Here is a 20,703-nt window from a genome sequence, read left to right as displayed (position 1 = left end):
CCAGAATGATGGAAAGAGAAAAGTATGGCGAAGGCGTGGTCCAGCTCATGATCCAAAGCATACCACATCATCTGTAACACCCGGCGGAGGCAGTGTGATGGCGCGGGCATACATAAACCCAGCGGAGGCAGTGTGATGGCGCGGGCATACATAAACCCAGCGGAGGCAGTGTGATGGCGCGGGCATGCATAAACCCAGCAGAGGCAGTGTGATGGCGCGGGCATGCATAAACCCAGCGGAGGCAGTGTGATGGCGCGGGCATGCATAAACCCAGCGGAGGCAGTGTGATGGCGCGGGCATGCATAAACCCAGCGGAGGCAGTGTGATGGCGCGGGCATGCATAAACCCAGCGGAGGCAGTGTGATGGCGCGGGCATGCATAAACCCAGCGGAGGCAGTGTGATGGCGCGGGCATGCATAAACCCAGCGGAGGCAGTGTGATGGCGCGGGCATGCATAAACCCAGCGGAGGCAGTGTGATGGCGCGGGCATGCATAAACCCGGCGGAGGCAGTGTGATGGCGCGGGCATGCATGGCTGCCAGTGGCACTGGGTCACTAGTGTTTATGGATGATGTGACACCGGACAGAAGAATGAGTTCTGAGGTATTCAGAGCCGCCATACTGTGTGCTCAGATCCAGCCAAATGCAGCCAAACTGATCGGTCGTCATTTCATACTACAGATGGACAATGACCCAAAACATAAAGTCAAAGCAACCCAGGAGATTATTACAGCAAAGAAGTGGAATATTCTGGAATGGCCAAGTCAGTCACCTGATCTCAACCCAATTGAGCAGCATTTCACTTGTTAAAGACTAAACTTCAGACAGAAAGGCCACAAACAAACAGCAACTGAAAACCACCGCAGTGAAGGCCGAGCATCAAAAAGGAGGAAACAAGACTTCAGGCCGTCATTGCCAACAAAGGGTTTACAACCAAATGCTAGAAATGAACATTTTATTTACAATTATTGAATATGTCCAATTACTTTTGGTCCCCTTAAAAACAGGGTGGCATATGTTAAAGAGCTGAAACTCCTAAACCCTTCATCCAATTTTAATGTGGATACCCTCAAATGAAAGCTGAAAGTCTGAACTTCAACTGCATCTGAATTGTTTTGTTTAAAATTCATTGTGGTAATGTCTATAACCAAAATTAGAACAATGTTGTCTCTGTCCAAATATATATGGACTTAACTGTAATTGTCAGTAACCATAGAAACAGCAAAAACATTGAAAATGTGAATAACAGAATGTGTGTCAGTGTAATAACTTCTAGCCGCAGTTGTATATATGGAGGTTGCAGGTTCTGGACATTTCGGGGCTTTTCTCCTCCTGTATTTTGGGGCTCCGGTTGGATTCGGCTTATGTCCTATCCTTATACAGACACTTGTCCTCCATTGTAGAGGGAGCGGGGACTTGCTGGCAGCCAGGAGGGAATTCTCCGCCATTGCTGGAGAGCTCTGGATTTGGGGTCCATGCTTCATAGACCCTCTCAGTTGCCTGCCTACACAGGGTTAATAGGAGACTTAACTGTTTACATGCCGGACCTTTGGATACAGTGTGGATAATTGGAAACAGAAACTCTCACACCTGGAGGAAGTGATCTCATACTGTAATCATGGGGGCCGCAGTGTGACAAGGGGGCCGATTGTGCACAGACGTCTGGACATTTTAGTGGTGGGATCTCTGTATGCTGTATACCGCCAGCTGGTCTGCAGGCTACATACAGGGGGATAATGAGACACTGTACAGTCATGGACTGGAGCCATATAATACAGTCATATGGTGTAATGGAGCCTTATAATACAGTCACATGGTGTAATGGAGCCTTATAATAGTCATATGGTGTAATGGAGCCATATAATACAGTCATATGGTGTAATGGAGCCTTATAATACAGTCATATGGTGTAATGGAGCCTTATAATACAGTCATATGGTGTAATGGAGCCTTATAATACAGTCATATGGTGTAATGGAGCCTTATAATAGGCATATGGTGTAATGGAGCCTTATAATAGTCATATGGTGTAATGGAGCCTTATAATAGTCATATGGTGTAATGGAGCCTTATAATACAGTCATATGGTGTAATGGAGCCTTATAGTACAGTCATATGGTGTAATGGAGCCATATAATACAGTCATATGGTGTAATGGAGCCTTATAATAGTCATATGGTGTAATGGAGCCATATAATACAGTCATATGGTATAATGGAGCCTTATAATAGTCATATGGTGTAATGGAGCCATATAATACAGTCATATGGTGTAATGGAGCCTTATAATACAGTCATATGGTGTAATGGAGCCTTATAATACAGTCATATGGTGTAATGGAGCCTTATAATACAGTCATATGGTGTAATGGAGCCTTATAATAGTCATATGGTGTAATGGAGCCATATATTACAGTCATATGGTGTAATGGAGCCATATAATACAGTCATATGGTGTAATGGAGCCTTATAATAGTCATATAGTGTAATGGAGTCTTATAATAGTCATATGGTGTAATGGAGCCTTATAATACAGTCATATGGTGTAATGGAGCCTTATAATACAGTCATATGGTGTAATGGAGCCATATAATACAGTCATATGGTGTAATGGAGCCTTATAATAGTCATATAGTGTAATGGAGTCTTATAATAGTCATATGGTGTAATGGAGCCTTATAATACAGTCATATGGTGTAATGGAGCCTTATAATACAGTCATATGGTGTAATGGAGCCTTATAATACAGTCATATGGTGTAATAGAGCCTTATAATAGTCATATGGTGTAATGGAGCCTTATAATACAGTCATATGGTGTAATGGAGCCTTATAATACAGTCATATGGTGTAATGGAGCCTTATAATACAGTCATATGGTGTAATGGAGCCTTATAATACAGTCATATGGTGTAATGGAGCCTTATAATACAGTCATATGGTGTAATGGAGCCTTATAATAGTCATATGGTGTAATGGAGCCTTATAATAGTCATATGGTGTAATGGAGCCTTATAATAGTCATATGGTGTAATGGAGCCTTATAATAGTCATATGGTGTAATGGAGCCTTATAATAGTCATATGGTGTAATGGAGTCTTATAATAGTCATATGGTGTAATGGAGCCTTATAATACAGTCATATGGTGTAATGGTGCCTTATAATACAGTCATATGGTGTAATGGAGCCTTATAATACAGTCATATGGTGTAATGGAGCCTTATAATAGTCATGGTGTAATGGAGCCTTATAATACAGTCATATGGTGTAATGGAACCTTATAATACAGTCATATGGTGTAATGGAGCCTTATAATAGTCATATGGTGTAATGGAGCCTTATAATAGTCATATGGTGTAATGGAGCCTTATAATAGTCATATGGTGTAATGGAGCCTTATAATACAGTCATATGGTGTAATGGAACCTTATAATAGTCATGTGGTGTAATGGAGCCTTATAATAGTCATATGGTGTAATGGAGCCTTATAATACAGTCATATGGTGTAATGGAGCCTTATAATACAGTCATATGGTGTAATGGAGCCTTATAATACAGTCATATGGTGTAATGGAGCCTTATAATAGTCATATGGTGTAATGGAGCCTTATAATAGTCATATGGTGTAATGGAGCCTTATAATCCAGTCATATGATGTAATGGAGCCTTATAATACTCATATAGTGTAATATACAGGTGCATCTCAAAATGTTAAAATCTCCTCAAAGTGAATTTACTTCAGTTCTTCAATACAAAAAGTGAATCTCCTATATTCTATAGAATCATTACACACAGAGTGATCTATTTCACGTGTTTATTTCTGTTAATGTCGATGATTTGATAACAGCCTTCATCTCATCTGCATTGCTGGGTTTTGGTGTATCTCATCTTCCATCATCAAAGCAACCTGGGCTTCCATAACCCCTCAGCAGCACCACAGGCTGATCGTCTCCATGCCACGCCGCATTGATGCAGTAATTGATGCAGAAGGAGCCGACCAAGTATTGAGGGCATTTACTGAACAGACATTTCAGTGGGGAACATTTCGGATTTTACAATCATTTATCAAGCTGGTGTTATAAAGTATTCTAATTTACTGAGATAACAACTTTTGGGTTTTCATTGGCTGTAAGCCATAATCATCGACATTAACAGAAATAAATACATGAAGTAGATCACTCTGTGTGTAATGACTCTATAGAATATAGGAGATTCACTTTTGTTATTGAAGAACTGAAATAAATTCACTTTTTGATATTATAATTTTGTGAGAAGCCCCTGTATAATGGAGTCATATAATAGTCATAAAGTGTAATGTATAATATAGTCTCACGGTATAATATTAACCCTTTCACTATGGTCATGATATGATGATACAATATAACATTACAGTATAATAATCTTATAATGCACTATAGTCCACCCCGGGGGTCTCTGCTCCTTCCCCCTGTGCCCATCAGTCTCTATGCCTCTGTAATGTAGACCCTGAGGAGCTTTACCAGCGCCCCAGCATGTGGTGCAGGCAGTGTCCTGTGTGACCCCGGATGCCACCTCTGCTCCCTGTAGTTGCCCCATAAACTGCGTCACTACATCCTTCTCCTCCTGCTCCCCAGGGTCTCATCCTGCAGTGTCTGCCCAAAACATCTGCTGTAGATATAAGTGGGACCTCCTCCCCCAGGACCCACTGGACTGTCAGCTCCGGAGTCCAGCTGTGACTTGTAAGGCTCCTCACTCTGCAGATCACATTCATACAAGTGTACAGCAAAGAGAAAGTGACTGGATTGTCAGGTCTGCGGCCAGTGATGTGATATGTGTGGTCTCCTCCTGTGATCACACGGCCTCCTCCTCTAGATTATCAGGTCTGAGGCAAGTGATGTGCGGTCTCCTCCTGTGATCACACGGCCTCCTCCTCTAGATGGTCAGCTCTGAGGCAAGTGATGTGCGGTCTCCTCCTGTGATCACACGGCCTCCTCTTCTAGATTGTCAGCTCTGCGGCCAGTGATGTGCGGTCTCCTCCTGTGATCACACGGCCTCCTCCTCTAGATTATCAGGTCTGCGGCCAGTGATGTGATATGTGCGGTCTCCTCCTGTGATCACACGGCCTCCTCCTCTAGATGGTCAGCTCTGAGGCCAGTGATGTGTTATGTGCGGTCTCCTCCTGTGATCACACGGCCTCCTCTTCTAGATTGTCAGCTCTGCGGCCAGTGATGTGCGGTCTCCTCCTGTGATCACACGGCCTCCTCCTCTAGATGGTCAGCTCTGAGGCCAGTGATGTGTTATGTGCGGTCTCCTCCTGTGATCACACGGCCTCCTCCTCTAGATGGTCAGCTCTGAGGCCAGTGATGTGACATGTGCGGCCTCCTCCTGTGATCACACGGCCTCCTCTTCTAGATTGTCAGCTCTGCGGCCAGTGATGTGCGGTCTCCTCCTGTGATCACACGGCCTCCTCCTCTAGATGGTCAGCTCTGAGGCCAGTGATGTGTTATGTGCGGTCTCCTCCTGTGATCACACGGCCTCCTCCTCTAGATTGTCAGCTCTGCGGCCAGTGATGTGTGGTCTCCTCCTGTGATCACACGGCCTCCTCCTCTAGATTGTCAGCTCTGCGGCCAGTGATGTGATATGTGCGGCCTCCTCCTGTGATCACACGGCCTCCTCTTCTAGATTGTCAGCTCTGAGGCCAGTGATGTGTTATGTGCGGTCTCCTCCTGTGATCACACGGCCTCCTCCTCTAGATTGTCAGCTCTGCAGCCAGTGATGTGTTATGTGCGGTCTCCTCCTGTGATCACACGGCCTCCTTCTCTAGATGGTCAGCTCTGAGGCCAGTGATGTGCGGTCTCCTCCTGTGATCACACGGCCTCCTCCTCTAGATGGTCAGCTCTGAGGCCAGTGATGTGCGGTCTCCTCCTGTGATCACACGGCCTCCTCTTCTAGATTGTCAGCTCTGCGGCCAGTGATGTGTGGTCTCCTCCTGTGATCACACGGCCTCCTCCTCTAGATGGTCAGCTCTAAGGCCAGTGATGTGACATGTGCGGCCTCCTCCTGTGATCACACGGCCTCCTCTTCTAGATTGTCAGCTCTGCGGCCAGTGATGTGCGGTCTCCTCCTGTGATCACACGGCCTCCTCCTCTAGATGGTCAGCTCTGAGGCCAGTGATGTGTTATGTGCGGTCTCCTCCTGTGATCACACGGCCTCCTCCTCTAGATTATCAGGTCTGCGGCCAGTGATGTGTTATGTGTGGTCTCCTCCTGTGATCACACGGCCTCCTCCTCTAGATGGTCAGCTCTGAGGTAAGTGATGTGCGGTCTCCTGTGATCACACGGCCTCCTCTTCTAGATTGTCAGCTCTGCGGCCAGTGATGTGCGGTCTCCTCCTGTGATCACACGGCCTCCTCCTCTAGATTATCAGGTCTGCGGCCAGTGATGTGATATGTGTGGTCTCCTCCTGTGATCACACGGCCTCCTCCTCTAGATGGTCAGCTCTGAGGCCAGTGATGTGTTATGTGCGGTCTCCTTCTGTGATCACACGGCCTCCTCCTCTAGATGGTCAGCTCTGAGGCCAGTGATGTGTTATGTGCGGTCTCCTCCTGTGATCACACGGCCTCCTCTTCTAGATTGTCAGCTCTGCGGCCAGTGATGTGCGGTCTCCTCCTGTGATCACACGGCCTCCTCCTCTAGATGGTCAGCTCTGAGGCCAGTGATGTGTTATGTGCGGTCTCCTCCTGTGATCACACGGCCTCCTCCTCTAGATGGTCAGCTCTGAGGCCAGTGATGTGTTATGTGCGGTCTCCTCCTGTGATCACACGGCCTCCTCTTCTAGATTGTCAGCTCTGAGGCCAGTGATGTGTTATGTGCGGTCTCCTCCTGTGATCACACGGCCTCCGCCTCTAGATTGTCAGCTCTGCAGCCAGTGATGTGTTATGTGCGGTCTCCTCCTGTGATCACACGGCCTCCTTCTCTAGATGGTCAGCTCTGAGGCCAGTGATGTGCGGTCTCCTCCTGTGATCACACGGCCTCCTCCTCTAGATGGTCAGCTCTGAGGCCAGTGATGTGCGGTCTCCTCCTGTGATCACACGGCCTCCTCTTCTAGATTGTCAGCTCTGCGGCCAGTGATGTGTGGTCTCCTCCTGTGATCACACGGCCTCCTCCTCTAGATTGTCAGCTCTGAGGCCAGTGATGTGTTATGTGCGGTCTCCTCCTGTGATCACACGGCCTCCGCCTCTAGATTGTCAGCTCTGCAGCCAGTGATGTGTTATGTGCGGTCTCCTCCTGTGATCACACGGCCTCCTTCTCTAGATGGTCAGCTCTGAGGCCAGTGATGTGCGGTCTCCTCCTGTGATCACACGGCCTCCTCCTCTAGATGGTCAGCTCTGAGGCCAGTGATGTGCGGTCTCCTCCTGTGATCACACGGCCTCCTCTTCTAGATTGTCAGCTCTGCGGCCAGTGATGTGTGGTCTCCTCCTGTGATCACACGGCCTCCTCCTCTAGATGGTCAGCTCTAAGGCCAGTGATGTGACATGTGCGGCCTCCTCCTGTGATCACACGGCCTCCTCTTCTAGATTGTCAGCTCTGCGGCCAGTGATGTGTGGTCTCCTCCTGTGATCACACGGCCTCCTCTTCTAGATTGTCAGCTCTGCGGCCAGTGATGTGTGGTCTCCTCCTGTGATCACACGGCCTCCTCTTCTAGATGGTCAGCTCTGCGGTCAGTGATGTGTTATGTGCGGCCTCCTCCTCCACTAGACTGTTAGGCTACGTTCACATCTGCGTTCTGCCGGGCTGCGTCGGGCGCAGCCGCGGCGACGCATGCGCCATGCGCCCCTATAACATGCGTTTTGCGATGCATGCGTCTTTTTTGCCGCAAGCGTTAGGGCACAGAGGACGCAGCAAGATGCATTTTTTTTGCGTCCAAAATCCGACAAAAAAAGGACACATGCGTCGCAAAACAATGCGTTTTGCATGCGTTCTTGTTTGTGTTGTATGTTGCGTCGCCGACGCAGCCCCGCACAACGCAAATGTGAACGTAGCCTTAGCTCGTGCAGTCATTGTTGCTCCCTGTACTCTCAGCTCTGCTACATCTGTGCTCTGGCCCAGTAGAGGGTGCGGTACTAGGAGGGTCCGCAGTGACTCAGCCTTGGCCTGCAGTCTGCACCCATGGGGGACATTGGGAGGGCGCAGTACATGGGGCCCACCCCAGCTCTGGACTCTTGTTTGCCCACCTGGGGTTGCATACACTGCGGTGTTAACCCACTAGGTGCCAGGTAGGTTTGGTGAATGCAGGGTCTGGATCTCAAAGGGCTTCACACAGTTGTACACCTGTTTACAAAGTAAATCCCCCCGGGGTGGTCCGCACATAGCCTGTAATTGTGAGGAATTCCTGCAAACACAGCTGTCATGGCCTCACCGAAGAATGTCCCCCCAGATGTGCACACGGGAGGAGACCGAGACCCCAATAATATACAGCTTATATCAGTACTGGAGCGTTATAAGAGGGCTGATATCAGTCACATATGGTGTAATGTCTGGAGGTTATATCAGTACTGGAGCGTTATAAGAGGGGCTGATATCAGTCACATATGGTGTAATGTCTGGGGGTTATATCAGTACTGGGGCGTTATAAGAGGGGCTGATATCAGTCACATATGGTGTAATGTCTGGGGGTTATATCAGTACTGGAGCGTTATAAGAGGGGCTGATGTCAGTCACATATGGTGTAATGTCTGGGGTTATATCAGTACTGGAGCGTTATAAGAGGGGCTGATATCAGTCACATATGGTGTAATGTCTGGGGGTTATATCAGTACTGGAGCGTTATAAGAGGGGCTGATGTCAGTCACATATGGTGTAATGTCTGGAGTTATATCAGTACTGGAGCGTTATAAGAGGGGCTGATATCAGTCACATATGGTGTAATGTCTGGGGTTATATCAGTACTGGGGCGTTATAAGAGGGGCTGATATCAGTCACATATGGTGTAATGTCTGGGGGTTATATCAGTACTGGAGCGTTATAAGAGGGGCTGATATCAGTCACATATGGTGTAATGTCTGGGGTTATATCAGTACTGGAGCGTTATAAGAGGGGCTGATATCAGTCACATATGGTGTAATGTCTGGGGTTATATCAGTACTGGAGCGTTATAAGAGGGGCTGATATCAGTCACATATGATGTAATGTCTGGGGGTTATATCAGTACTGGAGCGTTATAAGAGGGGCTGATGTCAGTCACATATGGTGTAATGTCTGGAGTTATATCAGTACTGGAGCGTTATAAGAGGCTGATATCAGTCACATATGGTGTAATGTCTGGAGGTTATATCAGTACTGGAGCGTTATAAGAGGGGCTGATATCAGTCACATATGGTGTAATGTCTGGGGGTTATATCAGTACTGGAGCGTTATAAGAGGGGCTGATATCAGTCACATATGGTGTAATGTCTGGGGGTTATATCAGTACTGGAGCGTTATAAGAGGGGCTGATATCAGTCACATATGGTGTAATGTCTGGAGGTTATATCAGTACTGGAGCGTTATAAGAGGGGCTGATATCAGTCACATATGGTGTAATGTCTGGGGATTATATCAGTGCTGGAGCGTTATAAGAGGGGCTGATATCAGTCACATATGGTGTAATGTCTGGGGGTTATATCAGTACTGGAGCGTTATAAGAGGGGCTGATATCAGTCACATATGGTGTAATGTCTGGAGGTTGTATCAGTGCTGGAGCGTTATAAGAGGGGCTGAGATCAGTCACATACGGTGTAATGTCTGGGGTTATATCAGTACTGGAGCGTTATAAGAGGGGCTGATATCAGTCACATATGGTGTAATGTCTGGGGTTATATCAGTACTGGAGCGTTATAAGAGGGGCTGATATCAGTCACATATGGTGTAATGTCTGGGGTTATATCAGTACTGGAGCGTTATAAGAGGGGCTGATATCAGTCACATATGGTGTAATGTCTGGGGGTTATATCAGTACTGGAGCGTTATAAGAGGGGCTGATATCAGTCACATATGGTGTAATGTCTGGGGGTTATATCAGTACTGGAGCGTTATAAGAGGGGCTGATATCAGTCACATATGGTGTAATGTCTGGAGGTTATATCAGTACTGGAGCGTTATAAGAGGGGCTGATATCAGTCACATATGGTGTAATGTCTGGGGATTATATCAGTGCTGGAGCGTTATAAGAGGGGCTGATATCAGTCACATATGGTGTAATGTCTGGGGGTTATATCAGTACTGGAGCGTTATAAGAGGGGCTGATATCAGTCACATATGGTGTAATGTCTGGAGGTTGTATCAGTGCTGGAGCGTTATAAGAGGGGCTGATATCAGTCACATATGGTGTAATGTCGGGGGTTATATCAGTACTGGAGCGTTATAAGAGGGGCTGAGATCAGTCACATACGGTGTAATGTCTGGGGTTATATCAGTACTGGAGCGTTATAAGAGGGGCTGATATCAGTCACATATGGTGTAATGTCTGGGGTTATATCAGTACTGGAGCGTTATAAGAGGGGCTGATATCAGTCACATATGGTGTAATGTCTGGGGTTATATCAGTACTGGAGCGTTATAAGAGGGGCTGATATCAGTCACATATGGTGTAATGTCTGGAGGTTATATCAGTACTGGAGCGTTATAAGAGGGGCTGAGATCAGTCACATATGGTGTAATGTCTGGGGGTTATATCAGTACTGGAGCGTTATAAGAGGGGCTGATATCAGTCACATATGGTGTAATGTCTGGGGTTATATCAGTACTGGAGCGTTATAAGAGGGGCTGATATCAGTCACATATAGTGTAATGTCTGGGGTTATATCAGTACTGGAGCGTTATAAGAGGGGCTGAGATCAGTCACATATGGTGTAATGTCTGGGGTTATATCAGTACTGGAGCGTTATATGAGGCTGATATCAGTCACATATGGTGTAATGTCTGGAGGTTACATCAGTACTGGGCGTTATAAGAGGGGCTGAGATCAGTCACATATGGTGTAATGTCTGGGGATTATATCAGTACTGGAGCGTTATAAGAGGGGCTGATATCAGTCACATATGGTGTAATGTCGGGGGTTATATCAGTACTGGAGCGTTATAAGAGGGGCTGATATCAGTCACATATGGTGTAATGTCTGGGGGTTATATCAGTACTGGAGCGTTATAAGAGAGGCTGATATCAGTCACATATGGTGTAATGTCTGGAGGTTATATCAGTACTGGAGCGTTATAAGAGGGGCTGAGATCAGTCACATATGGTGTAATGTCTGGGGGTTATATCAGTACTGGAGCGTTATAAGAGGGGCTGATATCAGTCACATATGGTGTAATGTCTGGGGTTATATCAGTACTGGAGCGTTATAAGAGGCTGATATCAGTCACATATGGTGTAATGTCTGGGGTTATATCAGTACTGGAGCGTTATAAGAGGGGTTGATATCAGTCACATATGGTGTAATGTCTGGAGGTTATATCAGTACTGGAGCGTTATAAGAGGCTGATATCAGTCACATATGGTGTAATGTCTGGGGGATATATCAGTACTGGAGCATTATAAGAGGGGCTGAGATCAGTCACATATGGTGTTATGTCGGGGGTTATATCAGTACTGGAGCGTTATAAGAGGGGCTGATATCAGTCACATATGGTGTAATGTCTGGGGTTATATCAGCACTGGAGCGTTATAAGAGGGGCTGATATCAGTCACATACGGTGTAATGTCTGGGGGTTATATCAGTACTGGAGCGTTATAAGAGGGGCTGAGATCAGTCACATATGGTGTAATGTCGGGGGTTATATCAGTACTGGAGCGTTATAAGAGGTGTTATATCAGTAAATCACGGCTCCAGACTAATTACAGACGTCTCGGCCTTCGTCGGTGCAGATTGTGTCGGGGAGAAGCTTCCGGTTGGTCTACCGCCTCCACCGCCGACACCAGGAGGAGTAATCCGTGTCCTTTTGTCGCTGCTGCTCTCTGTATAATCTCCGGTCCTGGCCTCTAGTTGTTATATCCGGCCCCAAATCAGACATTATAGGGTATGTGCACACGTATTTTTGAGGGCTGCAGATTTTATGTGGATTTTATGCGGATTCCACCTGCGATTTTCCACCTGCGGATTCCTATTATGGAGCAGGTGTAAACCGCTGCGGAATCCGCACAAAGAAGTGACATGCTGCGGAATGTAAACCGCTGCGTTTCCGTGTGTTATTTTCCGCACCGTGTGCACTGTGGATTGCGTTTTCCATAGGTTTACATTGTACTGTAAACGCATGGGGAACCGCTGCGGATCCGCAGCAAAATCCGCACCGTGTGCACCGCCGCCGTCTGTCTGGAGCGGAGCGTGCGGCTCCGTGTATTGCTGTGCGGCCGCACGCTCCGGAGTGACGGCGGCAGTGCCGGGTATTAACATGCGAGACTCGGCCGTATTCCTCCCATGTGTGATCCCGGCCTACGATGGAGGAGCCTCCGGCCCAGGACTGCGGCGCTGGCTGTTTTGGCTGCAGTGATGGAGTCACTTCCTGGGGTTCACATTCTCCAGCTCTGATGTCATCTGTGTACGTGTGCCGAGTAAATGGCTAGGCCTGCTGGGACTTGTAGTCCTTCATGCTGTAGATTAGAAGGCGACGGTGCTGTGATCACAGAGTATCTGCCATGCGGGAGAGGAGGAGACGTGCAGGGAAAGGACCCGCCATTCCTGCCATCATCCGCCCTCCATCACAAAGGAAGAACTTCTCCTCACGGGAAAGAGAAACGTTCATGTTGGGAATCGCCGAACACGACGTGTCCTGTATGTTCTCCAGTCACCTCCAGAGCTGCAGTCGCTATTCTGCTGTTAGACCATGTCCTGTACAGTGGGGAAAAAAGTGTTTAGTCAGCGACCAATTGTGCAGGTTCTCCCACTTATAAAGATGACACAGGTGACCACGACTGGATTTATTGTGGCTCGTTCTCAGGGTCCCGGTCACTCTGTGTGTGCGGACATGTGTCACCGGGGTCCGCACTGTGACCCCCAAACCGCTCTGTAGAGGGTCCGCCGTGTATTCCCTGTACACGTCTTATATATCGCATGGTGACATCAGGGGGTGCAGACGTATGTGGGGCCAGTCTCTCTCTCATTGGGGTCACAGTCTCTCTCTCATTGGGGGTCACAGTCTCTCTCTCATTGGGGGTCACAGTCTCTCTCTCATTGGGGGTCACAGTCTCTCTCTCATTGGGGGTCACAGTCTCTCTCTCATTGGGGGTCACAGTCTCTCTCTCATTGGGGGTCACAGTCTCTCTCTCATTGGGGGTCACAGTCTCTCTCTCATTGGGGGTCACAGTCTCTCTCTGGGGGGCCACGATCTCTCTCTGGGGCCACAGTTTCTCTCTGGGGGCCCACGGTCTCTCTCTCATTGGGGTCACAGTCTCTGTCTGGGGCCGCTGTCTCTCTCTCATTGGGGTCACAGTTTCATTGGGGTCACAGTTTCTCTCTCGGGGGGCCGCAGGCTCTCTCTGGGGCCACAGTCTCTCTCTCATTGGGGTCACAGTTTCTCGGGGGGCCGCAGGCTCTCTCTGGGGCCACAGTCTCTCTCATTGGGGTCACAGTTTCTCGGGGGGCCGCAGGCTCTCTCTGGGGCCACAGTCTCTCTCTCATTGGGGTCACAGTTTCTCGGGGGGCTGCAGGCTCTCTCTGGGGCCACAGTCTCTCTCATTGGGGTCACAGTTTCTCGGGGGGCCGCAGGCTCTCTCTGGGGCCACAGTCTCTCTCATTGGGGTCACAGTTTCTCGGGGGGCCGCAGGCTCTCTCTGGGGCCACAGTCTCTCTCATTGGGGTCACAGTTTCTCGGGGGGCCGCAGGCTCTCTCTGGGGCCACAGTCTCTCTCTCATTGGGGTCACAGTTTCTCTCTCGGGGGGGCCGCAGGCTCTCTCTGGGGCCACAGTCTCTCTCTCATTGGGGTCACAGTTTCTCTCTCTGGGGCCGCTGTCTCTCTGGGGACGCAGTCTCCCCTCCTGTCGGAGTCTGTAGCTGTGGTATTGCTGTACTATCACGCACTCTCTGCAGGGCACAATATGGCGGTATTTGGGGATTCTGTCAGACTTGTAGGTTTGGGTGAAACTTTAACCCTGTGATAGTAGTAGTTGAATCTATTGCTCTCTGTTATCAGCTTTTTGGACTGTTCATCAATGTGTCACAACCTGTCATGGTGCCGCTGCCGTCACACCCGGGCCCTGATGCCTGGCGGTGCCCAGGAGGCCTCTTTGGCCCATATCAGAAGACTATAAGGCTCTGTGCACACGATGCAGAAAACGCTGTGGATCTGCAGTGTTTCCTCAGCTGCGGATCCGCAGCAGTTTCCTATGAGTTTACATTACAATGTAAACCTATGGGAAACAAAAAACGCTGTACCCATGCTGCGGATAAAAACGTGCGGAAACGCTGCCGATTACATTCCGCAGCATGTCGCTTCTTTCTGCGGATTCCGCAGCGGTTTTACACCTGCTCCTATAGAAAACCACAGTAAAGCCGCAATAAATCTGCAGCAAAATCGCAGCGTTTTTGCCCTGCAGATTTATCAAATCCGTGGGACAAATCTGCAGTGGACCATTCTACGTGTGCACATAGCCTTAGAGACCCGTGATAGTTGGGACAATGGCGGAGATTTTGTATTGGGGTCCATGTGCCTAAAGTTCTGCCATTAGCTGAGACCCTCCACATGTGACTGATATAACGCAGCAGTTATAATCTCCGGCCTGGCAGAGCACCGTCCCTTTAAGAGCAGATTTCCTGCAGACCCTTCACTTCATACATGGGGGGCTCTTCTCCCAGCTCTGTCTGGTACATTCCAGTCTTGCCCCCTCTCCACAGTGGTGGCACTGCAGGGGTTAATGTCTGCTTCCTCTGCTGGTCTGCAGCTGGCAGCTTGTGATTGGTCAGACCCTGGCTGAATGGGGCTCTCTGATTGGTCCACATCCCCCCTCACTTCCCAGGATTGTATTTGCAGCTGGAACACATTAAATTCCTGGGAAATTCTGCAGAGTTTGGAGACATCCGGGAAAACTGCCCTGTATGGTGCCAGGGCCGGAGGGGGGCATCACTGGGGGCAACACTGGGGGGGGAAGGCATCACTGGGAGGGCAACACGGGGGGGGGGGGGGGGGGTACGGGGGGAAGGGGGGCAACACTAGGGGAAGCAACACAGGGGGCAACTGGTACAGCAAAGGAAGAGACCGCTCCCAACACCTCCCTAACACAGTGTATCACTCCCATCATCGCTGACCCCCTACTCTCCCCATCATACAGTGTATCACTCCCATCATCCCTGACCCCCTACTCTCCCCATCACAGTGTATCACTCCCATCATCGCTGACCCCCTACTCTCCCCATCATACAGTGTATCACTCCCATCATCCCTGACCCCCTACTCTCCCCATCACAGTGTATCACTCCCATCATCCCTGACCCAGGAGCTGACCCCCTACTCTCCCCATCACACACAGTGTATCACTCCCATCATCCCTGACCCAGGAGCTGACGCCCTACTCTCCCCATCACACACAGTGTATCACTCCCATCATCCCTGACCCAGGAGCTGACCCCCTACTCTCCCCATCACACACAGTGTATCACTCCCATCATCCCTGACCCAGGAGCTGACGCCCTACTCTCCCCATCACACACAGTGTATCACTCCCATCATCCCTGACCCAGGAGCTGACCCCCTACTCTCCCCATCACACAGTGTATCACTCCCATCATCCCTGACCCAGGAGCTGACCCCCTACTCTCCCCATCACACACAGTGTATCACTCCCATCATCCCTGACCCAGGAGCTGACCCCCTACTCTCCCCATCACACACAGTGTATCACTCCCATCATCCCTGACAGCGGAGCTGACACACTACTCTCCCCATCACACACAGTGTATCACTCCCATCATCCCTGACCCAGGAGCTGACCCCCTACTCTCCCCATCACACAGTGTATCACTCCCATCATCCCTGACCCAGGAGCTGACCCCCTACTCTCCCCATCACACACAGTGTATCACTCCCATCATCCCTGACCCAGGAGCTGACCCCCTACTCTCCCCATCACACACAGTGTATCACTCCCATCATCCCTGACAGCGGAGCTGACACACTACTCTCCCCATCACACACAGTGTATCACTCCCATCATCCCGGAGCTGACGCCCTACTCTCCCCATCATACAGTGTATCACTCCCATCATCCCTGACGCCCTACTCTCCTCATCACAGTGTATCACTCCCATCATCCCTGACCCCGGAGCTGACGCCCTACTCTCCCCATCACACACAGTGTATCACTACTCCCATCATCCCTGACCCTGGAGCTGACGCACTACTCTCCCCATCACACACAGTGTATCACTCCCATCATCCCGGAGCTGACGCCCTACTCTCCCCATCATACAGTGTATCACTCCCATCATCCCTGACGCCCTACTCTCCTCATCACAGTGTATCACTCCCATCATCCCTGACCCCGGAGCTGACGCCCTACTCTCCCCATCACACACAGTGTATCACTACTCGCATCATCCCTGACCCTGGAGCTGACGCACTACTCTCCCCATCACACACAGTGTATCACTCCCATCATCCCGGAGCTGACGCCCTACTCTCCCCATCATACAGTGTATCACTCCCATCATCCCTGACGCCCTACTCTCCTCATCACAGTGTATCACTCCCATCATCCCTGACCCCGGAGCTGACGCCCTACTCTCCCCATCACACACAATGCACTGAATGATCTGGAATGGGTCGCTCTGAGCACACAGGCTGCCATTGTTCTCGGCAGCGCATCTTCACACAGGACCATGTGCTGCCGAGAACACTATTGGTTTGTCCAGCAGATCAGATCATTGTCCCTATGAAGGGGCTCGTGTCTCTTGTCGGTGGTCACCGGCCTCTTTACAGAGGGGATGGATTTGTTTTCTGACATTGGATACATTGTATCTCTGATAAGTATGTAGATTCAGGACCTGGAGAGCTGTGATCACAGCGGGAGACTGCACTGATCATCAGCATCTCCGCCATGATTTACACCAAGTCTCGGTGGTCACCAACCACCATAATGTGACTGTGAAAATTGCGTCTGTACTTCTGGCTTTTGGCAGCAGTAAGTGAGGGGCGCCCCTTCCCCCTCTTTATTATGCCCCTCATTATTTTCATTGCTTGTGCACATGGTTGATCAATACTGCCACACACTGGCTGCTTCTGGCACTGCAGCCTGTCCCAGCCTGGAAAATAATAGGAAAAGTGACTCCCAGAATAAGATTTCATCTTCCTCTGAGTTTATCTCATCTTTATTTTATTTCTCTTGAAACAGGAAGAAGCAAAAAGTAAATCCAAAGTGTGCGCCAACGTGTTCTGCGGAGCTGGGAGAGAATGTGCTGTGACCGAGAAGGGTGAACCCACCTGTCTATGTATAGAGGTAAGATGTCAGCAGACGGGATATGGGCATATAGCACATGGATGATCTCCTGGGTTGGGTGGACGGTACATGGATGATCTCCTGGGTCGGGTGGACTGTACGTGGATGATCTCCTGGGTCGGGTGGACGGTACGTGGATGATCTCCTGGGTCGGGTGGACTGTACGTGGATAATCTCCTGGGTTGGGTGGACGGTACATGGATGATCTGGGTCAGGTGGACGGTACGTGGATGATCTCCTGGGTCGGGTGGACTGTACGTGGATGATCTCCTGGGTCGGGTAGACTGTACGTGGATGATCTCCTGGGTCGGGTAGACTGTACGTGGATGATCTCCTGGGTCGGGTGGACTGTACGTGGATAATCTCCTGGGTCGGGTAGACTGTACGTGGATGATCTCCTGGGTCGGGTAGACTGTACGTGGATGATCTCCTGGGTCGGGTAGACTGTACGTGGATGATCTCCTGGGTCGGGTGGACTGTACGTGGATAATCTCCTGGGTCGGGTGGACAGTACGTGGATGATCTCCTGGGTCGGGTGGACGGTACGTGGATGGTCTCCTGAGTCGGGTGGACTGTACGTGGATGATCTCCTGGGTCGGGTGGACTGTACGTGGATGATCTCCTGGGTCGAGTGGACTGTACGTGGATGATCTCCTGGGTCGGGTGGACTGTACGTGGATGATCTCCTGGGTCGGGTGGACTGTACGTGGATGATCTCCTGGGTCGGGTGGACGGTACGTGGATGATCTCCTGGGTCGGGTGGACGGTACGTGGATGATCTCCTGGGTCGGGTGGACGGTACGTGGATGATCTCCTGGGTCGGGTGGACGGTACGTGGATGATCTCCTGGGTCGGGTGGACGGTACGTGGATGATCTCCTGGGTCGGGTGGACGGTACATGGATGATCTCCTGGGTCGGGTGGACTGTACGTGGATAATCTCCTGGGTTGGGTGGACGGTACATGGATGATCTGGGTCAGGTGGACGGTACGTGGATGATCTCCTGGGTCGGGTGGACTGTACGTGGATGATCTCCTGGGTCGGGTAGACTGTACGTGGATGATCTCCTGGGTCGGGTGGACTGTACGTGGATAATCTCCTGGGTCGGGTGGACTGTACGTGGATAATCTCCTGGGTCGGGTGGACGGTACGTGGATGATCTCCTGGGTCGGGTGGACGGTACGTGGATGGTCTCCTGAGTCGGGTGGACTGTACGTGGATGATCTCCTGGGTCGGGTGGACTGTACGTGGATGATCTCCTGGGTCGAGTGGACTGTACGTGGATGATCTCCTGGGTCGGGTGGACTGTACGTGGATGATCTCCTGGGTCGGGTGGACTGTACGTGGATGATCTCCTGGGTCGGGTGGACGGTACGTGGATGATCTCCTGGGTCGGGTGGACGGTACGTGGATGATCTCCTGGGTCGGGTGGACGGTACGTGGATGATCTCCTGGGTCGGGTGGACGGTACGTGGATGATCTCCTGGGTCGGGTGGACGGTACGTGGATGATCTCCTGGGTCGGGTGGACGGTACGTGGATGATCTCCTGGGTCGGGTGTATGGTACGTGGATGATCTCCTGGGTCGGGTGGACGGTACGTGGATGATCTCCTGGGTCGGGTGGACTGTACGTGGATGATCTCCTGGGTCGGATGTATGGTACGTGGATGATCTCCTGGGTTGGGTGGACTGTACGTGGATGATCTCCTGGGTCGGGTGGACTGTACGTGGATGATCTCCTGGGTCGGATGTATGGTACGTGGATGATCTCCTGGGTTGGGTGGACTGTACGTGGATGATCTCCTGGGTCGGGTGGACGGTACGTGGATGATCTTCTGGGTCGGGTGGACGGTACGTGGATGATCTCCTGGGTCGGGTGGACGGTACGTGGATGATCTCCTGGGTCGGGTGGACTGTACGTGGATGATCTCCTGGGTCGGATGTATGGTACGTGGATGATCTCCTGGGTTGGGTGGACTGTACGTGGATGATCTCCTGGGTCGGGTGGACTGTACGTGGATGATCGCCTGGGTCGGGTGGACTGTACATGAATGATCTCCTGGGTCGGGTGGACTGTACGTGGATGATCTCCTGGGTCGGGTGGACTGTACGTGGATGATCTCCTGGGTCGGGTGGACGGTACGTGGATGATCTCCTGGGTCGGGTGGACGGTACGTGGATGATCTCCTGGGTCGGGTGTATGGTACGTGGATGATCTCCTGGGTCGGGTGGACGGTACGTGGATGATCTCCTGGGTCGGGTGGACTGTACGTGGATGATCTCCTGGGTTGGGTGGACTGTACGTGGATGATCTCCTGGGTCGGGTGTATGGTACGTGGATGATCTCCTGGGTTGGGTGGACTGTACGTGGATGATCTCCTGGGTCGGGTGGACTGTACGTGGATGAGCTCTGTTATGAAAGGTAATTCAGTACCACAATGGACATAGAGGTCAGCGCACATACAGTGACCTGGCAATAACCCAAAAAACAAGAACGAGCTCTGAGACGTGGGAACTCTGTTGACCGCAATCCCTAATCCTCTCAAACCACACTAAAGGCAGCCGTGGATTGCGCCTAACGCTCCCTATGCAACTCGGCACGGCCTGAGAAACTAGCTAGCCTGAAGATAGAAAATAAGCCTACCTTGCCTCAGAGAAATACCCCAAAGGAAAAGGCAGCCCCCACATATAATGACTGTGAGTTAAGATGAAAAGACAAACGTAGAGATGAAATAGATTTAGCAAAGTGAGGCCCAACTTTCTGAACAGAGCGAGGATAGGAAAGGTAACTTTGCGGTCAACACAAAACCCTACAAAAACCACGCAAAGGGGGCAAAAAGACCCTCCGTACCGAACTAACGGCACGGAGGTACACCCTCTGCGTCCCAGAGCTTCCAGCAAGCAGAAAAAAACAAATTGACAAGCTGGACAGAAAAAAACAGCAAACAAATAGCAAAGAGGAACTTAGCTATGCAGAGCAGCAGGCCACAGGAACGATCCAGGAGGAAACAGGTCCAATACTAGAACATTGACTGGAGGCCAGGATCAAAGCACTAGGTGGACTTAAATAGAGCAGCACCTAACGACTTCACCACATCACCTGAGGAAGGAAACTCAGAAGCCGCAGTACCACTTTCCTCCACCAACGGAAGCTCACAGAGAGAATCAGCCGAAGTACCACTTGTGACCACAGGAGGCAGCTCTGCCACAGAATTCACAACAGATCTCCTGGGTCGGGTGGACTGTACATGAATGATCTCCTG

The 20,703-nt window shown here is 50.3% G+C and overlaps 1 protein-coding gene across 1 annotated transcript in view; it reads left to right on the top strand.

Annotated features, from left to right (window-relative positions):
- FSTL1 (follistatin like 1) overlaps positions 1-20,703 on the top strand; it is a 62,215-nt gene that overhangs the window by 25,638 nt on the left and 15,874 nt on the right. Inside the window, exon 3 of the mRNA XM_069760470.1 lies at positions 17,336-17,440. Within this exon, the coding sequence (XP_069616571.1) occupies positions 17,336-17,440 (105 nt within the window). The remainder of the gene's footprint in view (positions 1-17,335; positions 17,441-20,703) is intronic.

The sequence above is a fragment of the Ranitomeya imitator genome, chromosome 3 (genome assembly GCF_032444005.1).
Source record: "Ranitomeya imitator isolate aRanImi1 chromosome 3, aRanImi1.pri, whole genome shotgun sequence".
Classification (NCBI taxonomy): Eukaryota; Metazoa; Chordata; class Amphibia; order Anura; family Dendrobatidae; genus Ranitomeya; species Ranitomeya imitator.
The sequence above is the reverse complement of the archived record's forward strand: the minus strand, read 5'-3'. Positions and strand labels throughout refer to the sequence as shown.